The sequence below is a fragment of the Haliaeetus albicilla genome, chromosome 2, assembly GCF_947461875.1.
Source record: "Haliaeetus albicilla chromosome 2, bHalAlb1.1, whole genome shotgun sequence".
Taxonomy (NCBI): Eukaryota; Metazoa; Chordata; class Aves; order Accipitriformes; family Accipitridae; genus Haliaeetus; species Haliaeetus albicilla.
In genome coordinates, this window is record NC_091484.1 from 79,693,164 (window position 1) to 79,712,523 (window position 19,360).

Here is a 19,360-nt window from a genome sequence, read left to right on the forward strand (position 1 = left end):
CCTCGTGCTTGGCAGGCTGGTGTGCAGGAAGGGGATGCCCCGGCAGGCGCTGACAGCTGCCTGCCTTGTGCTCGTGGGCGCACACGAGCCCGCTGGCAGGTAAAATGGCATCCGTGTGGCCCCCCCCACCTCCCTGGGGTCCCCCCGCTATTCCTGAGCAAAGCTGGGGCTGGGGTGGGGGTACGGCAGCATTTGCAGGCCGGGTTGCGGCAGCCCAAGCGCAAAGCTTGCGGCGTGGGTGGCATCGACAGCTTCTCCTGTGGGTCTGGAGCCGAAATGTTTCGACAACATCGACAATAGGTTTAAATAATTCACATTGTGGTAAACTTCATTCAAAAAACAGGGGGAGGAAGAAGAAAGAGGAGGAGGAGAGCAGTTACAACAGGGATACCATGTGCAAAACTGTAAACCAGGCAGAGGGTTGTAGCCGACTTGTCTCCCCGGCCTTGCTCCCTGCTGCACCGGCAAAACCAAACCAGGGACGGCGCAGGCTGGGCTCCTGCCCCGGCATCCTCCACCACAGCGTGCCGGCACGGTGAGAGGGTGCCGGCTGCCTGCCAAGGGCCACTTGGAGCTGTTAACGAGGATGGGAGAGTAATTACATCCTGATCTAGCCCCAAAACCTCTTCCGGAACGACGGTCAGGATACAGGCACTGCTGCAGGGGTCTCTCCGAGAGGGTGGGAAGGTGCCAGAGTGAGCCCCTGCCCCGGCGCGGGGAGCTGCCGGGGCCATCCTCCCCCCTCGCTGGCTCTCAGGAGGAATCGCGGTCCATGCTGCACCCCAGGGCTTCAATGTCGTTGCTGATGTGCGAGATCATTCGGTCCCACTCGTCCTCCTCCGAAGGGACGGACTGGTCATCTGAGCTGCCGGCAGCGCCATTGCCGTTGGTGGTGGAATTGGAGGTGGTGCTCAGTGTCCGTCTGTACCTCCCAAAACTGTCTGTGATGATGCCTCGGCCATCCTTCACCCCAATGGTTTCGAGGAAGTTCTCAAAGTGTTGACTGTCCTTCTCGGGGATGAAGGGGCGAAGACCTGGATCAGGGAAGAAAACCCCAAGGAGGAAACAGCATCATCGTGTGTTTTGTACGGCACAGGCATGCAGGGGAGACATCCAGGACAGATTTCCACATGGATTTGCTCAGCTGTCTGAAATTCCCCATGGCTTCTGAGCCATCCAGCAGAGCCCAGCTGCTGAGGCTGGCTGTAATGTCATGCCCCAGCTCCCTGAAATGGCACAGGGCTTGGCGGAGGAGCCCATTTCAGGGGGACAGGGACCACTGGAGTCTCCAGCTTTTGTGGCCACATCTCACACTTACACCCCTGAGAACTGCAGCTGCTGCCCACCAAGCACAAAATCCCACTAAAGCGGGATTTTCTGAGCTCAAAAGGATCGTCTGCTAATTCCCCACCGAAACATATTGCTCAGCTTTACTGAGCTTATTGCTCTAACAGCATCAGCCCACGACTCCTGCGCCCGAAGGAGCACAGGCAGGGTGGCTGCAGGAACATCTGTCCTGTCTCTCTCTGCATCCCACTGTGGGCTGGTGACCCTGGCAGGGTGGCTGTCACCTGCTGCGAAGCAGAGAGGGTCACTGGGACACAGGTTAGGCACGCTGCTACTTATCCTTTGAGGATTTTAAGTAACTAATTCTGTTTTCTTTGTAATTAGCAGTAGGGTGAGAGTCCTCAAGAGCAAGTGTTTAAGTTAAGGCTACTTAAATGGCTTTTCCTGATGGGCCCCATCCTGCTCCAGCTGCAATCATGGAGCAGCTGTCCTGCTGAGCATTGTCCCTCTCCCTACCCCCTCCATGCTGTGTGTCCTTGCTGGCCAAAAACAAGATAGCCCCCAGCCCCCTTCCTAGAGTCAGTCACAGCTTTAGGGCTACAGTCACTACCCAAACTGCTTGGAAGAAAACTCTGGGCACTCAAAAACTTGAAAGAAAAACCTTTACGGGAGGCTTCCAGCATAGTCTGAGCCTGGGCAGAAGGTTTTCTGCTCCTCACCTCTCTATCTCACATCAACCCCCTCAGTCAAACCCGTGGGGAGCAGCCAGAGCTCAGCCCAGCTCTGTCCTGGGAGAGCATGGCACCGGTGTGACCACCCAGGCTGGGAAAAGCAAGTTGGATTTGCTTTTCAGTGACATGAAGCCAATATAAAGTCAGCCTCCCAGCACAGTGACCTTGCCTTTGTGCCAGCTTTGGTACAGGCGATGTTAAAAGCAAGTCGGTTGTGTGCGCACCACTGAAAGAAAATGCCTTTGTGCTGGCGGAGGCGCCCGGCTGCGCTGCTGGATCCCCCGGACAAAGAAAAGAGAAGCTGGCTGGCGCGAGAACTCGCTGAGAGCTGCCCCGCTCCCTGCGGCACGCTGACTCCGGTGAGCAACCCCCAGCGCTTTCAGCAGATCTGCTTTTATAAGAGGGTGAAAACCCAAGGCATCGCTTTTCAGCGACAACAGGCATCTCTGTTTTGGTCCCTGCGCTGTTTGAAAGCCCCCCCAGCGCTGGCTGAGTGCCCAGCTGAGAACCTGCCTGCCCCAGGGCCAGTGCAGACATCAGGTCAGGCCCATGTCCTCCTGCCCCAAGCCATGGGCTCTTGTTACTGATGCTCTTTCAGCTTATTAAAGCCAAAATCAAAGTAGAGAGTTTGAGCAGGAAGGACTTGCAAGAGCCCCGGAGGCTCTCAGCCTCCTTTTAACGAAGGGGAATGAAAGGGTCCTGTTCCCCTGCCAGGGTGCACACCTTCCCCCCAGGACTGTGAAATTCCTCTCCAAGGAATGCAGGTTCAGTATGCCCAGATGAACGGCACATCCAACACCAGAATTGCCTGGTGTCAGGCACCGCACAGGTGGCCAAGGACCAGAACCCTCTTTCTTGCTACCAGCAGGCACAGAAATGCCTGGTGTTCGGTCTGGAGGAGGTACCCAGGCTCCCTCTGCAGTCAGAAGGAGAGGTCAGCATCTGGAAGGGTGACTCAAGCCTCTGAGACCGGGGGCCTGAGTTAGATGGACCCAGGTGCCCTCAGGAAACAAGTATCTCCAAGGAGAGATGGACTGAGATGTTGCTCCTTGCTTGGTGACACCCCAAGGAATCTTTGTGCCATCCACACCCACCCCTCTACCCCTCCGCATCCCATCGGACTGCCCACGTCGAAGGTCCGTGCATCAGCGATCGGTACCAGACACATCACGAGGGCTTGGGAGCGGACCGACGCCAGCTCTCACCCTCCACGATGAATCCCTGGCAGCTGACACTCACCTAAGAGCAGAAACTTTCTGCTGTCCCCGTAGAGCTGCTTCAAGTTGATGCAGAATTCGTGGATCGAAGCCCCATTGCGATACTCGTGCAAGAGCATTGCGAACTGCTGGATCTCTTGGGAAGAGAGTTTTGTTCGGAGCTGCGGAAGAGAAGCACACCACAAACGTCACTGATTTTTTTAGGAAGAGATGATGGGAAGCCTGGGAACAGCATTTACCAGATTTATTGCTATTTGACAAGAGCTGCAGTGATGAACCAGCTCATCCTGATGGAAAAGCAGGACAGGCTGCTGCAACCCACTACTGAGCTGGCAGCTTTCAAACAGGGACAAGCTGTGAGCGTACACAGGGACCGTGACACGCAAAGTGATGGACCTGGCATGCTGCGGATGGTGTGACATGCCTTTACATGGTGAGAGGGGACAAGGGGGTGGGGATGCTGCTGCAGAAGGATGTGAGCCCACGTTCAGGTCCCATGAGGCCTCCAAGCACAATCTGTATGAAAAGGAGGAGGATGAGATGTTCCTACACCAGCGTGGGCTCACATTCTACAGGCCGAGGCAATGAACCCAAATTCCAAGAGTACCCTAAAGGGAAGAAAATCCCTCCACCCTGCCCTGCAAGCCAAGGACACCCTACCGTCATCATATAGTCCTGGAGCAGCTCTGTCGCTGTAGTGCTCAGCTCGCTCTCACTGACTGTCTTAATGTGTGGAGACTGTTGTGTGGAGAAGGAAGAGGGGGAGTTGTCACCTGCATCCAAGGTTTCTGGAAAGGAACTGAAATGGAAACAGACTGTGAGTCCTCCAGAGCAACTCGGGCACCTCCTGCATCACCATCGTTGGCTGCCGCAGCACAGCAGAGCCTAGAAGAGTGGAGAGGCACGTGGGCATCTGAAGGCTCCCACCCAGCACAGAGTACTTTAACTACATTGGTTTGGTGACCTGCTGAAAATGAAGCCCTACATGGGCAAATATCCCCTCCAACTGCTTTCTTGTTTTGCAACAGTGTGGGGAAAAGTCTCAAACTACCTTATTGTGGCATTAAATGTGAAACTTTCAAATAGCATCAGTCAGTTTTAAACAACTGATTTGCGTGTCAGGTTTTCAGCCCACAAACGCTATCAATGTTTTCAGCAGCCACCGATTCAGGAGGGAAGAAGTTTCCAAAATAAAAGGGTTTGGGGAAAACCTTTTCTCCCAACTCCAGCTGGACTTCACCAAGGCAAAGCAGCTAGGCAAGCATCATGTCCCCACTTTGCTGACGCGTGGGACTGCACATACATTGTGTACGTGACCGTCTCTGGAAACCTGCAGCAGCAGAACAATCCAGCCATGGATGCTGCGGAGGCAGGGACCATGGCACCGCATACGGACAGTAAAAACATCGCCCAGTGTTTCAGCCAGACTGAGCAGAAGCTTTTCAATGTGCAGACCACAGCAGTTCCTGCTTTGGGAGCTTTAAACCCGGCAGCGAGGCTGCACTAATAAGCCCGAGTGCCGAGCGAGCTCAGCGTACCACGTTTAACTTACAAAGTGCTTGCTTCCGTTTCGTAAGATTCCTTAACATCCACTTTTGTAGAAGAGTCATCTGCAAGGAAAACATTCAAGATGTGGAGTTTGAGAGGCAGAAATTCAGTGGTTTTCCCAGCCCATGACCTACACAAACACACTGATCTCCAACTCGGCTTTCAGAGCTGGAAGATGAGAGGCAGGCGGGGCTGGGGCCAAGATTGTGCTGTGTCAGGACTGGATACAGACTCAGCAGAGATGCAGAACCGCAAAGGGATTGTTTTATTAAGTGCCTCCGTCCAACATGAATGGAGAGGCAAAGGGTATGGGGGACAAGGATGGTGGCTGATGTCCCGTAGCCCAGCTGGGGAAACATCTGCAGGCAGGAGACAGCCCTCGTGCCCGTCCAACTCACACACAATTAAAGCAGAGGAGGGGTTTTTTTCAATACCCTGCAGGAGGGAAGCCATCAGGCTGGCTCTGACCTCAGAGGGTGGCAGAAGAGATGTGATGGATACTGGTGAAGATGGGGAGAGACCCTTAGACAGGCCTGGTAAGAAACAAGCAAACGGCGAGAGCACGGACTTACCGCTGTGTAAGGACATGTGCCGTGTCGGTGTGGACGCCCCATCAAATATTGCTCTGTCCAAGAAGTCTATCGTGGACTCAGTGTAAACAATCTGGAAGACTTGGCTGAGAAGCGAGCACAGCTCCTCGGCAGTCACCTAGGGAGGGAGCAAAGAAGGGCTGGTGTGAGGCAGAAGATACTGCGGTGGCCTTTCTCTTTGGCTCCCTACGTTGGGTATCCCATGCGGGACATCGGTGTGCTGTATTTTTAAGTGTGTCGTCCTCCCAGCGAGGACAGGGAATCCACTCATCCAAGATCCTGGACACTGCTTGACCCACAGGGTCTCCAGGGCTGGAGGTGACAAACCTTGTATCTCGTTAGCTACCTCCTGCTGTCCTGCAGGGTTTTCCTCGGTGCTACAGGAGACAAACTCCTGAGACAAATCACCCCTCATCACCCTCTCATACTGCCACAGAAGCATCCCAGCCCTTTTCAACTGGTCAGACCAAGCAATAGGAGAGCGGATGCTCCATTGTCAACTCACAGCTATTAATTAGCACCCAGATTTTGTGTTGATGCTCTGTCCTACTCCTCAGTTCAGCTCTCTGGGATTTTGGCTACATAACCTACATCCCAAATAGGTGCAGGCACCCCAGAGAGCGTTAGAGCCAAAAACAAGGCAAGCAAAACTCCACCCTGAAGGCAAAGGGTTCCTGCTGTAGAAGTAGGAGCACACAGGCTGAGATCAGAATCTCTGGATCCAGATACTAGATGAAACAAATTTCCAGGTCAGCATCAGGAAAATGCCCCAGTTAGCAAAATCCTATTGTGGGAGAGATTCAGTTGTCTTCACAGATTTCCTGCTGCTGGAGAAAGACCTGGGCAGCAGGCACCACCACCAAGGGAAAACCATCTTCTCATACCCTCTCATGTCCGAACTAGGTCCCGGGCCTGGAGCAGGGACCAGGTTTCCTCCTTCAGGTAGCACCTTGTGTACCAGCAAAGCCCAACCCACACCCTGCAGTCTTAAAACCAGGCCTATGTGTGTCACACAATGTACAGCCAGGTAAGCATCTGGTCACATAACAGAGGGGACACTTGGTGAGAGCAGGATGAGGCCACCATGGTCTAAGAGCCAGAAAACCTCCCAGCAATCCCAGTCCCTGCGGCACTGCAATGAGACAGTCACTCTGCAGGCAACCCCAACACGGGACAGAGTTTTAATCGAGTGTTTTGAGTCTTACTTTGTTCTCCGTAGCCAGGACCACCAAGCAACAAGCTTCAACGGGAACCACCCCGCTCTCAGACAGCGAGCCCGAAGTAAGCGCTTTGGAGCTCTCGGCACAGAGACTCTGGCTTGGGGAGATCCCGGGGTCCTGAGCTGAGAAAGAGAGAAGTCATAATGGAAAGGTCGAGGCAGGGAGAGAACAGCAAGGAGTCCTCGCACAGTGAGCTGTCATCCGAGCAGCCTGCCTGTGGCGACAGCAAAGCCCCCAAAGCAGGAGAGCAGAGGATCCCACAGGTGGGAGAAAATGCCCTGGAAGAGGGAGATCTTGGGAGCCCAGGAACTCCACCTGAACACTGCACAGGGCCAAAGTCTTTGAATGAAAAGCCTAAAATTTAGAGCTGGTTTCTGACAACTCTGTAAATCACCAGCTTCATTTCCATGGCTTAGCCAGCCTCAGAAATCCACTAGCAGAATTACAGCCTTCTAAGTCACTTACTCATTTATTCTATAGACTGTCCTTTACTGTCACGGGGTTTATAATCCGATAAGTCTCTGTCATTACATCTTCTAAGTAGCTCAGTGTTCCCCAAACACTCCAGCCCAAAAACAGGCAGGTCTGACACATGCAGAGCTGCTGGGGACGGATTCAAGGCCCTCCTCAGGTATTACAAGAAGTGAGGTGTGTCAGAAGTGATGGCTATCATCCCAGTTATTCCACACGGGCATTTAGACATGCAACATCATGATGAAATCCTCCCAGCAACCAGCACAAGGGCTCTGAAGAGCAGGGCAGGTCCGACATACACCTCTGGCAGTTGCCAGAGGACAGGCTACAGGAGAAATTTCTAAGCTGTACGTGAGCTTGCACTTCATCTCCAGATACAACCCAGCCCAGCTCCAACATCCTTCATCTCCCCCAGTGTGCTCACCCTTCTGCGAGTCACAGCACCCTCAGGAGACATGCGTACCCCCAGTCCTTCCTCCACGCCCGCTAGAAAAGGATGGACTGAAACAACTCAAGGCAGGAGCTTAGATAAAAGGAAAAAATTGTTTCCACTGAGGGTGGTGAAACCCTGGCACAGGTTGACCAGAGAGGTGGCAGATGCCCCATCCCTGGAAACATTCAAGGCCAGGTTGGACGGGGCTCTGAGCAACCTGATCTAGTTGAAGATGTCCCTGCTCCCTGCAGGGGGGTTGGACTAGATGACCTTTAAAAGTCCCTTCCCACCCAAACCATTCCATCATTCTATGATTCTGTGAAGGACACCGATCGTTTTGGTCTGTTCTCACCCAGCATCGCCTTGTCCTGTTTCTGGTCAGGCCGGCTGCCGTCCTACACAAGGGCAATGCTGGCTGCTGTGGGGCTCTGTCCCACAACCCCAAAACACACGGCAACCCCAACACACAATGCTACAGCCTGCCCGTGCTGGCCACAACCTACCTGTTTTCAGCACGACCAAGTGAGAGGAGTCATCTCGGATGTAGGAAACGGACGCGATGTCGTGGATGGGGACCCTGAGGATGAGATCTTCTCCATCCCGCCACACCAGCTTGATGTTGTAGGCAGAGAGACTGATGACAGCATCATGTTCTTGGGTCAGCTGCCCCGGGAGCTGGTGTGCTCTCTAAAATAAACATATTTACATTGATTTGTTGAACTGTTTCCCCTTTGGTAACACCCTGGTAACAGGCTTCCCTCCCATGTTTGTAACACTAGGATGGAGGATACCACTTAGACCAGGACCCAGCCCCAAGGAAACTCTTCAAGCCTTTTTTTTTTTTTTTTTCTCCATGCTGCATGTTAGACTACGCAGAGCAGGTCATTCAACAGGCTGAGCGCGCTCACCTTTGCATTATCGATCAAATGCAAGATTTCCGTGCGGCTGGAGGGATTCAGGTACCCTGGGATGGATGTGAGTTGACCTAAATACTGGAAAAGAAGAATCAAACCGTTACCACTGCACATACACGCTAAGCACGCCCCTGAACATGCCAGCTACTGCAAGAAGACACCATCAACATAGAGCATAGGGCTGGTGCCCCAAGCCCTATTTAGAAGCTGCTAAATGCACCTGTGTATGGAAGATCTCTCATGCCTTTAAGTTATCTTAATGCTATATATACTATATATACTATATACAAGCCCCAGCCCCAGCCAGGCAGATACTACCTTCACTTCTTTCTCGATGTAGTCATTCAGCAGCACATCTGGTTCGACGCGGTCAGGCAGGGCCACTACCACTGTATGCAGAGGCCGTCTCTCTGTAACCTTCTCCTGGGCTTTTTTATCCCGACCTTTTTCGCCCTTCAGGAAGACTCGTTTGAAAGGAGACACTATTCCAGGCTGCGGAGAGAAAGGGAAATGCCGGGGCATTGGGGTTAAGGGCAAGAGAGGCAGTTTCTGCACTGAAATGGGGGGTGGAACCGGCAGCACCCAGTGCTCCTCCAGCCTGTACATCTATACTCACAGCCTGGTTTTACCAGCCCCAACCACGGACAGGCTGGTTTTAGAGCTACGAATCCACAAGTACGTGATCTTTCACTGAAAACCCCTTTCCGCAACTTGTTGCAAGAACACAAGTGCTGATAAGCGCCCTTTTACCAAAACAGGATTTTTTTCCCAAAGTCATGATGTCCAACCATTTAGTTAAGAACAAATACAAATATATATTCAGATTAAGAGCTGTAACAGTGAGCAAGCCATAGCCACACGCAAAACGGGCAAGCTTCCTCCTCGCCTCGGTGCAATTTTGTATTTCACTCAAGCATTTGCCCTGAGCAATTCAATGAAGGATTGCAAAAGGAAAAGGCAGAGATGCTGCAAACTGGTCTGAGGTCTCCGGGGAGACCCACAAATGTGAGTACACGACCCAGAAGACAGCCTCCCCTGCAAAAAATAGGTCTTTGTGGTTCCCAAACCATTGAGTGCTGGGTTTAGAAAAATATCGGAGCCAACACGAGTCCGGCCAGCGGCAGCGTGCACGCACAGACTCCCAGCTATAGAGGGAGCATCACCACCGTCCGTCCACCACAGCACGGGTGGACAGCCCGGGAACGCTGCGCACCCAGGGCCCATTGCAGCAGAGCCGACCTGTGGTAGAACTTCACCAAGCTCCACACCAGCCTGCCTGATGGCTAAATGACCGGGATTGTGCACAAACTTCTCCAGTTCCAAGTTTAGCAGCTCAAATGGATGTTTTGAAGTGGGGAGATCCAATGCTCGGGATTCACAGCTGTGTTAAATGCCAGTCCAGAGGGGAAAGGCAGAGCTCCTTGGTGGCCTCGCTGGCTGCCTGGCCATGCAGCTCGGCTCCAGCTGCCCTGTCCCATGGCAGTGATGCTCTCTGCTTCCCACCCCTCAGGGCAACCACACTTTGGCTTTCCTGATTCTCATGGGCAAGAAAAAGGATTGTACTATCTGCAGAGGCAGAAAAGATACTTCGAAAGGCAAATTAATTAAATATAAACTGACTGCTCCTGCTCAGAAAAGTGTGGAGTACTTTGCAAGCTCAAAGAGCAGCAGCCTCCGGCAAATTCAGCTCATCTCTTGCTGCCGTCCACCACAGGACCTTGCCTTGGAAAACACCATCAAGAAGAACTGCCGCAGACCCTTAACCTAAACCGCTTGAGCCTTGCCATAGGACATATTTGGTGGGGGAGTGCCATCACCACGTCACCTACTCCCAGCAGTGTCCCTCCCCGCACAGCAGCTGATGCACCGTGTTCAGATGCATGCGTGGGACCTGCTCTCATCAGGCCAGCTTCAGCCTCTCTCATTGCTTGTCTAAATGCAGACGAGCATGAAAGATCCACAGGAACAAGAGAGATCAAAGCCAGACCAAAAGAATTTGAAACTGTCATACCAGGATGGGAAAGTGGGATGGAAAAGCTCCTGGTTGGATAGTATTTAGAAGCTCCCAGAGCAAGCCAGGCACCACAAGGACGTTGGGGACAGCCCGGCCCTGAAAAACATCCCTTGGACCAGGGAGATAAAAATAGAGAGAGTTTATAGGACAAAAGGGACAGAAAACACAGCTACACAATGCTGGCCCCGTGAAACAGCTCTGCCTTTACAGCAGCAGGACCAGCACCACCAAGCACTGCAGATTTTAGGGACAGCATCCTTCCCTTCAGCTGGGCTCCCGAAACGGAGCATCACCCTGCGCTGTACAAACCAGCTGGCTCCTGCAGAGGGGCTGGGACTGTCCCAGGCTCCAGAAAGAAGAAAATCCTGAAAGCAACAGGTCTGTTTGCCAAGACTGGAGCATGGGGCTCGACTTCGGCTCTGCCGCCCCAACTACGAGGGTGTCTGACCTCAAACCTTAGCTGCCGGTGCGTAAAGTTCTTGTTCCACCAACATCTTTTAGGAATCAAAAGCAGAGAGGTGCAGAAATCTGCCGCTGGGGTCAGGGCTGTACCACAACAGTCCCCCAGATGCTTCCCCCTCCACCAGCCGGAGTCCAGTGGCTCCAGCTCAGTTCACCTCTCTGTGCCAAGGCTGCCGGATCTGGCCCAATCTGTACAGAGCAAACCAGAAGAAACCCTCGCTTTTCCCTTGGGGATGCAGGCAGCCTCCGTAGAGCTGGGATGATGCTGCAACGGGACCATCATTCCCCACCATCCTGCACCCCCGAGACCCGTGGGAGAGCCACAGGCTCTCCTTGAAGGAGGGTGTCCAAAGCAGAGGCGTCAACCCGGCGTGACGCAATGTGGAACAACAGCTTCTGCATTTCTGGGAGACGATATAAAACCAGCACCTACCTCGTTCTCCATCGAAGTACCCAGCTACAGAGAGCAGAACCAAACCGTGCCGGCGCAGAGCCTTTGGTGGCTCACCAAAAGCACCTCCCGGGGGGAGAGAAGCTGCTATCCTCGTCTCGGGGGCTTCCGAATCTCACGGCCCGTGCCGAAGGGCTGGCAAACCCGTGAGCTTTCATTCGCCTGCCGGCTCGTGGCCAGGAAGTGCAATAACCACAGTTTCCTTCTGTTACACACAGCAACAGCGACAAAATAAAGTTGTTGATTAAGAACCAGCAAGGTCTGGCAGCAACGGGGCCGGGTGCAAGGCGAGATGAGGCGCAGAAGCCCATTTTGCAAAGCTCAATCCCATTCCCAGCTCCCAGCCATGCCATCCCAACTCCTGCACCCCTAAAGCCCTGGAAACTCCCCAGCAGCCTTTGTTGCTACAGCCTGGACTCGCACCCAGCTGCACCCAGGATGGAAATATCCCCAGCCCACAGGACTTTTTAACCCTGGTTTCTCCTCCGAGCTTCAGAGCTATTTTGTTCTCCAGCATCTATGGAGACCAAGGGCTGTAAAGCTTTTTCAGGGCCCATATTTCGAGTCCTTAAGTTTTGCATTTGAAAAGCAAAGCTTGGAAATGAGGTTAAGAGCTCCCTGCCTGAGCCAAGGCCTCCCAGGAGGCACTCTGGGAGAGCGCAAAGTGTTCAAGTGAGCCTTGCTGGGCTCAAACGTGAGCCCAAGAGTCAAGCTCAGAGGATTAATGAAAACAAGTTGCTAATTTCACAGATGGAGAATCAAATTAAAAAGGCAAAGGTGGTAATTTCCCCAATGACATCCACCCATTGAGCAGGTGCAAGAAAGTCAGTTGGAGAAGAGGCACCCGAAGACCTGCTGGGCTGCCAGCCACCCTCGGCACTTGCACCGAGCAGATTCCCACCTTGGGATGCAAGTGAACCCCTCTGGCACGCTGCCTAGTTAGTAGATCTGGGGAGAGAAGGATCCCATTTCTCTTTAAAACTCATAAAATAAAAACTTGTTTTCTTCCCCCCCAATCCCCTCCTTGCCCACTATTGCAATCCCTAAAGGTGATTTCCCAGCCCACCTCCCTGCGGGTCTCTCCAGTCTGGAGACATGTCCTGCAGCAGAACAGCTAGGGAATCCGCTGTAAAAGCCACTGGGATGGGGAATGGGGCTCAGCTGAAACAACACAGCTTGTTTGGAAAGGATGGGTCCGTCCCCACACCGGGGAATCAGCCAGGCACTGGCAGCACAGCGCAGGCAAGAGCTGCCAGGAGCTCATTCCCACACAGTTTGCTTCTCAAAAAGCATTTACATCTTGAAGTCAGGAGAAGAGGCAGGGAAAGGATACGTGAACACCTTGTGCCAGCCAGAACTGGACATTTCATGGAGAGCTGCAGCTCCCAGCAGAGGACGGGCCAACGTCGTCACTCCTCAGGGCCTCCTGCTGTCAATGGCTCCAAAATTCAGGAGGGAAACAGTCATTTCATCTACTTAGTGAGGCATTTAAGACTTGACTAATTGAGAGAGAGCATCTCACAGCTGGGTTTAGCCCACCAGGCCAGACTGACAGGGAAAGGCATGCCATGAGGCAGGGGAGGGGGCTCAATAAAGAAGAGCGGATGGCTTTGGTCAGATTTTTTAGGGAGACCCAGCTCATCCGATGTACGTTCACATACATTTGAATGAGGAACAAGGAACACGGGTGGAATGTGCCCCACCAGCACCCCCCAAAAACCTGCTAAGGCACACAGCTCTGGCAAGTGCCAGGGACTGGCTGCCACCAGGCTCCGGGGACACTCCTGGCCATGGCCAGCCCTTCCTTGCATTTGGCGGCCCAGGTGGAAGAGGTCCCCTTGGCCAAGCCACCTGCTGCTGCTGCTCCAGGGGCTGCAAATTCAATGGAAATAGGACAAACCTTCAGGAAAAAGCCCAGGAGACCAGACTTAGCCTGGGGCTAAGCCCCCCAGCCTAGGTTGGACACAGCCAGGAGAGAGAGACACGGCACAGTCCAGAGAACCCCTCAACATCCCAAGCTTGCATCTGTGTCAGGGTGTTCATCCCCCTGATGCCGTTTCTCCTGTCTGAGGCCAATAAAACATATAATGGGGGTTTCACCAACCCTACCAGCTACATTAGGACTTGTCTGCAACTATTCACTTCTCAGTCGCTGGGGAACAGCCACCAGTGAGGTGTGAGGCTGAGACAGCAGAGGCAGCTCCCTGCAAGGGCTGGCACTGCTCGCAGCAGCAGAACCTGGTGCTGTCCTGCTCTGCAGAGAGCCCTGGGTGCAGGACAGGCTAGGGGAGGTCATTAAGCCAGTACTAATCTCAGGGAAGATAGCCTGACCCATCAACAAACCTTCAAGACACTGTTCAAGCAGGAGGCTCTATGCCTTCCTCCCCTCAAAAGCTCTCGAGGTGACTGGGGGCATGAGGAGTTAAATCAACAGAGTATGCAACCTCATTAATACCCCAGTAAAGCGCTTGCAGCTCTCCGCAGTCCCCCAGTATCTCACAACACAGAGACTTCAAAAACCACTTTATTTGGTGCCCCATTAGAGTCCCATTAGAGGTAAGATGACTGACAATGTGCACCTTCCCCTTGCTGCTGGGAAAAAAATTGGGGTCCCCTGGATCATCAGCAGCACCCACTTCATCAGGGTTTCCTCACCCATCCCACACTCCCTGCAAGCCCCAGCCAGCAGCACATCCTGTCCCCAGCTCCCACTTGGCTTCAGAAATCCCAAGAAAGCCATTTCTGGGAAAAGGGAGGGTTTACCCTTCATCTATATTGATATTACTCTGGCTGGAGCACTGGGGGGGGTTTGGAAAATTGCTGGGAGGGGATTTGCTGCTGAAGACCATCTGGCAGCCCTTCTTCCTTCACCATGTACCAGGGGTGGTGGCAGAACCAGGAATTAAATCCCAATCGCCTCAATCCCAGACCACAGAGCAGGCTAGGAACTTCTGCCATGCTTCAGAAGCTACAGAAGATGCTGGAAAACACATCTCTAGGACCATGAGTGCATGCAGGAGGACAGGGCTCACATTAAGATGTCAACCCACTTCCACGAGGCTGAGCAATTCCACATCACAGGGGCTGCACATCACAGGGAACGAAGCTAGTTCTAGTGTAGTGCTTGTTGGCCACCGGCACTGGAGTTTGGACTGCTTTTACTTGGGGCCCAGCTGCTTGTATCCAGCCAAAAATCAATGATGTCTTGGCCAGCCCATTTAAATACATTCAACCCTTTGAGCTGAACACAAAGGAGAAAGAGCATCCCTCTCCTTAGCAGCACAAACAGCTTCTTAATCCCCTCGAGTGGATTATCTCAAATGCAAATTTGTAAGGCTAATTCTCCCCCAGCACGTCTGCATGGAGATTAAGGGAGCCCAAGCTCTGAACAGCCCCTCAGTGCTGCTGCTGGCCAGCAATGCTGCGTGTCCCAAGAGACAGCCTGCATCCCAAATCCACTTATCCTGTTCCTAAAGGGACGCAGGGCATGCTCGCTTAGGGTAAAGCCAGAGCACTCTCCTAGAGAGCTGCCAGCAACGCTCCAGGACCAGGCTACGTCCCCGAGCGGATCAGAAAGCCAACCTTGAGTGTACCAACAATGCGAAGGCTGGGCTCAGCGGAGGAAGTATCTGCACAAAGGGAGCACGTGATACAGCAGCGGGTGAAATAATTAACCAAGCCCAAAGGGACTCTGGGTCAGCTTACTGCCAGCGGAGGAAATGAAGAAGAGGACGACAGTGGCGTGCGTGGAAGGACAAGAAGTCATGGGAGGTGCCTGTAATAATAAAATGTGAAACCAAGCAAGAAAAAACAAGTTCAGCACGTTTAGAGAAGACTTGGCTGTTAAGAAATAAACTCCAAGCAGCCTCCAGCATGGCAATGCCACAGAAACACAGGCTCTGTGGGTTTGGCTTTGCCTGGGCACGGCTTAAGCCCAGGCCAGGTTCCACAGCACTGGCCACCATGCTCCGTGAGCCGAGGGTGACGAGAGCATGTGTGAATTATGACCTGGGAAAGCCAGACACGTGATGAGTACATAATTGGTAACCTCAAGGTAAAGCTGCAAGTCCACAGCCCCGCCACAAGAAGGGTTTATTATTTATATTTCTTTGCCCCACAGAGAAGTGCTGCAACACAAGCGGGACCAGGGGCTGGTTCAGGGCTCAGCCCCCGAGAAACCCACGCAGAAAGCAGCCTGATTTTACACCAACCTTCACATTTGCCGTTCCATCTCACCACCTCAGCATAAACACAAGCTCCAAACACAAAGCTGCAAACTGCCACAGGTACATCCTGATGCCGAGTGGAGGTTTATTTCCAAATTACTTCCTATTTCTCAGCCTGTTAGCAGAAGAAAGCCGTAACAGCCTTGTTTTGCTCTGGTCTGACCGAGGCAGGTTCCCATCCAGGTGGTGAATTACTTGGGGCCTCTCTCCAGCCCTTCAGCACAACACAAAGTCACTCAGACAATGAAATGCCAGCTCTCCTCCTGACCTGGCAGTGCTGGGATTACAGCAGCAGCCACTTAAAACCCATTTTAAATCCCAGTAAATGCCCTGCTGCCTCAGGAACAGGCTGCAGACCTTCCAACAGCCCATAACTGCTAGATATCCCCATCCCTCCATCCTTAACAGCCAGGTCTGTACAGCAGCACCACATGTTTAGGGGCAGCAAGGCTTGGCCAGGAGTACCAGTGGGAAGCAGGGGGTCAGGACCACATCCAGTCAGGCTTTGAGCATCTCCAAGGATGGAAAACCTGTGGCCTCTGGAGCAGCCTGCCCAGTGTTTGACAATCCTCACGCTAAAGAAAGTTTATTATGCTTGAATACAAGTCTCTGTGTTTCAGTTTGTGCCCGTTGCCTCTTGCCCTGATGCTGGGAAGAGCCCAGATCTTCCTTCTTTTCTTCTCTCCCCCTGTGAGGGGTTTATCTACATTAATAAAAGCCCCACAAGCCTCCTCTGCTCCACGCTGAACAGTCCCAGCTCTCTCAGCCTTTCTTCATACAAGAGATGCTCCAGGCCCTTTACCGCTTGCTGAACTCACTCCAGTATATTCCCATCTCTTGTATTGGGAGCCCAGTGCTCCAGGGGATCACCTCCTGCTCCCAGGCAGCCTGGTAGCCATCCCTGCCATGAGGAACATGTTCCTGGCTCACACTCACCTTGGTGCCCACCAAGATCTTCTCTGGTCCTGGACCAGAACAGAGCCAGAGAACTCAACCAAGTACCAGGAGCAGCTACAGGTATTCAGGTAGATGTGACCTGTTCTAGATCATCCTGTTCCTGTAACTGGGTTTATTTTGATTCAGCCAGCACTCAAGCTCTTCCCCAAAGAAGCCACCTATGTATTTGAACTTGCAGGGGAATGGTCAAGGAGGAGATTGCTCCTGCCCTTGCTACACAGAGGACTGAGCCGCTCAGGAGGCCACCCTCAACTGTCTTCTACAATGCAAACATCTAAGCACGTGCCAAAATCCATGCTCTGCAAGCGGCTCAGCAATGCACACAGCAAAGCCAAGCAGCTTCCCAGTTGTTTGACTAGCAGCAGCACCCAGCCCACTGCCGACAGCCACAGCTGCAGAGCAGGGATGCCAGGTTACTTCAGTGCTGCCTAAGGAGCAGGACCCTCTCCACATTTAATTTTGCAGAGGCAGTTTCATTGAGGAACACTATTTGGTGCTGGCATGCTCTGTATGAAAACAGCTTTGAGTAAGATGGGAAGGTCCCCACCGTCCCAAATTCATCATTCAGACCCCACCCCTGCACACGGAGAGGTCAGCAACTCCACAGGAGCCACAGAGCAGGCTTGGGAACTCCCTCAAAGCTCCATGTGGGATCTGGACTGAAAACCACCCATAGGACATGGTCCCATTACATGCCCCTTGCTGCTTCTTCCTCACCCTGCTGCTGGGATCAGAACATCAACACCGCAGCACACCAGATGGCAACACCTTCCCAAATCCCTTTTATTCCGCTTTCCTCCCATTTTTGTCAACGGGAAGCATTTGATAAAGTGGCAAACTGGCATTGGGGACTTATTCACACAGGAGGCACAGGAAGATGAGGGTGTGTCGGCACTTGGTTTGAGAAACTCCAGACAGGGCAGCTCCGGGTTCAACACTGAACTTGGCACGCTGACATCGCTGCAGAAGAGCTGCTCTCCTCCCCACAAAGATATCTGGATGCTAAAATGTTAAATCAAACCAATATTCAAGGGATTCCTTTTTGAAGCCAAGAGCTAAGAACAGCTTCAGCTTTTTATCAGCTTTAGCAAAACGCTACAGCAAGGATTTAAGAGGGGGGCTCTGGAATAATGATGTCAGGCATAGAGTCAAAAACTAATCAAGACCAAAGCTGCAGGCAGGCTGCCAAGGCTGCGAGCAGGAGGGCAGCCACTGCAGAGCTGGATGCCACCCATCCTCCTGACCTCCGCTAGCTCCTGTCCCTCTGCAAGGTCACGGCTGCAGACCCTTCTCCCTTGGCACTGGGAAGACACTGAAGCCAGATCTGCAACGCCTGCACCCAAACACGGCGCACGGGCACTGCAAGGTGTCCTCAGTTTTGTCTCACCGCACAGAGCTTCGCCGACGCCTGCCAGGATGAGGTTGTTGGAGTAAGAGACCTTCGTAGCCCATCCACAGCCCCTGGAGTAAAAGGCCTTCAAAGCCCATCCATGGCCTCCCCATCAGCAGCAGGCTGGCCAGAACAGTGTTTCAAAATTCGTCTGCATTGGCCCAGGTGCTTAGCCACAGCTTTGCATGTGGAGTGAGAAACAGCATATGGAAGGTTCCTCCGATGATTTCCAGAGTGAGCAGAGCACGTTCCCTCTTCAGGAGGGTCATCCAGGCAGCAAAGTCTCCATTGCTGCTGCAGACTTCAGCCTCCTCATGGGCGAGATCTGCCTGTGCCTGAATCAGATACCAAAGCCCCAGGAACATCTAAGCAAGTGGGATGCAAAGGATCACCTGGGGACCTGCATCTCTTCCTACGTCTTGCTGAAGAGGCTGCTTAGACAACTCTGTTCCTAGGACTGGCAGAGCCAGCAATGCTTATCTTTGCATGGGATTACATCTCAGTTCCACGTGGCTTCTCCAGTGCAAGATGTTACTGCAAGCTGACCACCAGAAAGGGCAGTTGTAGCAGTGTTCCCTCTTCTCCCTGAGGAGCTGAACATCTGAGACCACAACCCAATGTGCTGGGGGTCAGGAGATAAGGGTTAAAGCTCAATTCCTTCAACAAGGAGGCTACAGTCCTCTTGCAGCCTTGCCTGCAGAACAGACAACATGCAACTCTTGCATTTTAGCACCAGGTAAAAATAGCTTTGTGCTCACCAGGGCATAAAGGAAGGGTTTTGGTTGAGGTCACTGTCCCTCCTCACCCCACCCTGTAGGCAGTTCTCCAGCTCTGTTTGCACCATGTTAGTCATCTATCTCTCTTCTAACCCTGACCACTTTCCTCAGACCCAGCTAGCACGTGGATCTTCTTGGACATCATTTTGACCAGCTTGTAGGGAAGCCTCTGGAGGTGATCCCACCACTCTGCCCAGCAGTTTTCCAGTGGGACAGCCGCTCCAGGTCCTCACACAGCTCCACAAAACCTGGCTTCATCTCCACTGGGCTGAATTAGAGACAGGGTCACCAGGAGCAAGGGGTCTCTGCTAGCTTCAGGACCTCTCACTCCTCCCCTGCTCCCAGCAGGCTGATGCGAGGCTGACAATGACAGTATCAGAGTGAAATAAATTAAAAAAAAAAATCCATATTTCAGCCAGAAACACTGTATTTGACTTCAAAGCCGCTCCTTCAAACAAGATTTAATAATGCGCTAACTAACATTGAAACACAATTTTCCTAAAAACAGTGAGCTGGTGCCCAAGTCAGTCTTAAAAAAAACCAAAACAAACAATAAAGCAACTCAAGGCTAAAGGCAACCGTTGCACAAAATCCACTTCCAAAACAAGGCTCAGCTCCGTGTTTTCACGTTTCAGACCGCCTTGCCAGCTAAGCTGGGCTCCAGCCTCCC

General features: G+C 52.7%; 1 protein-coding gene across 2 annotated transcripts in view; it reads right to left on the reverse strand.

The window, feature by feature from the left end:
- Positions 1–301: 301 nt before the first annotated feature.
- The window catches only part of CCM2 (CCM2 scaffold protein), a 38,508-nt gene continuing 19,449 nt past the window's right edge, over positions 302–19,360 (reverse strand). Inside the window, exons 1-10 of one of the 2 annotated variants that reach the window (XM_009919510.2) lie at positions 11,324–11,350; positions 8,733–8,906; positions 8,409–8,492; positions 8,004–8,187; positions 6,579–6,715; positions 5,356–5,491; positions 4,788–4,845; positions 3,896–4,034; positions 3,258–3,396; positions 302–1,034 (exon numbers count right to left, since the gene is read on the reverse strand). In XM_009919510.2, coding sequence (XP_009917812.1) covers positions 754–1,034; positions 3,258–3,396; positions 3,896–4,034; positions 4,788–4,845; positions 5,356–5,491; positions 6,579–6,715; positions 8,004–8,187; positions 8,409–8,492; positions 8,733–8,906; positions 11,324–11,335 — 1,344 coding nt within the window. In that variant the 5' untranslated portion in view covers positions 11,336–11,350 and the 3' untranslated portion in view covers positions 302–753. Of the gene's footprint in view, positions 1,035–3,257; positions 3,397–3,895; positions 4,035–4,787; positions 4,846–5,355; positions 5,492–6,578; positions 6,716–8,003; positions 8,188–8,408; positions 8,493–8,732; positions 8,907–11,323; positions 11,351–19,360 lie in introns of those variants that run through there. The other variant, XM_069778424.1, reaches the window with a different exon arrangement.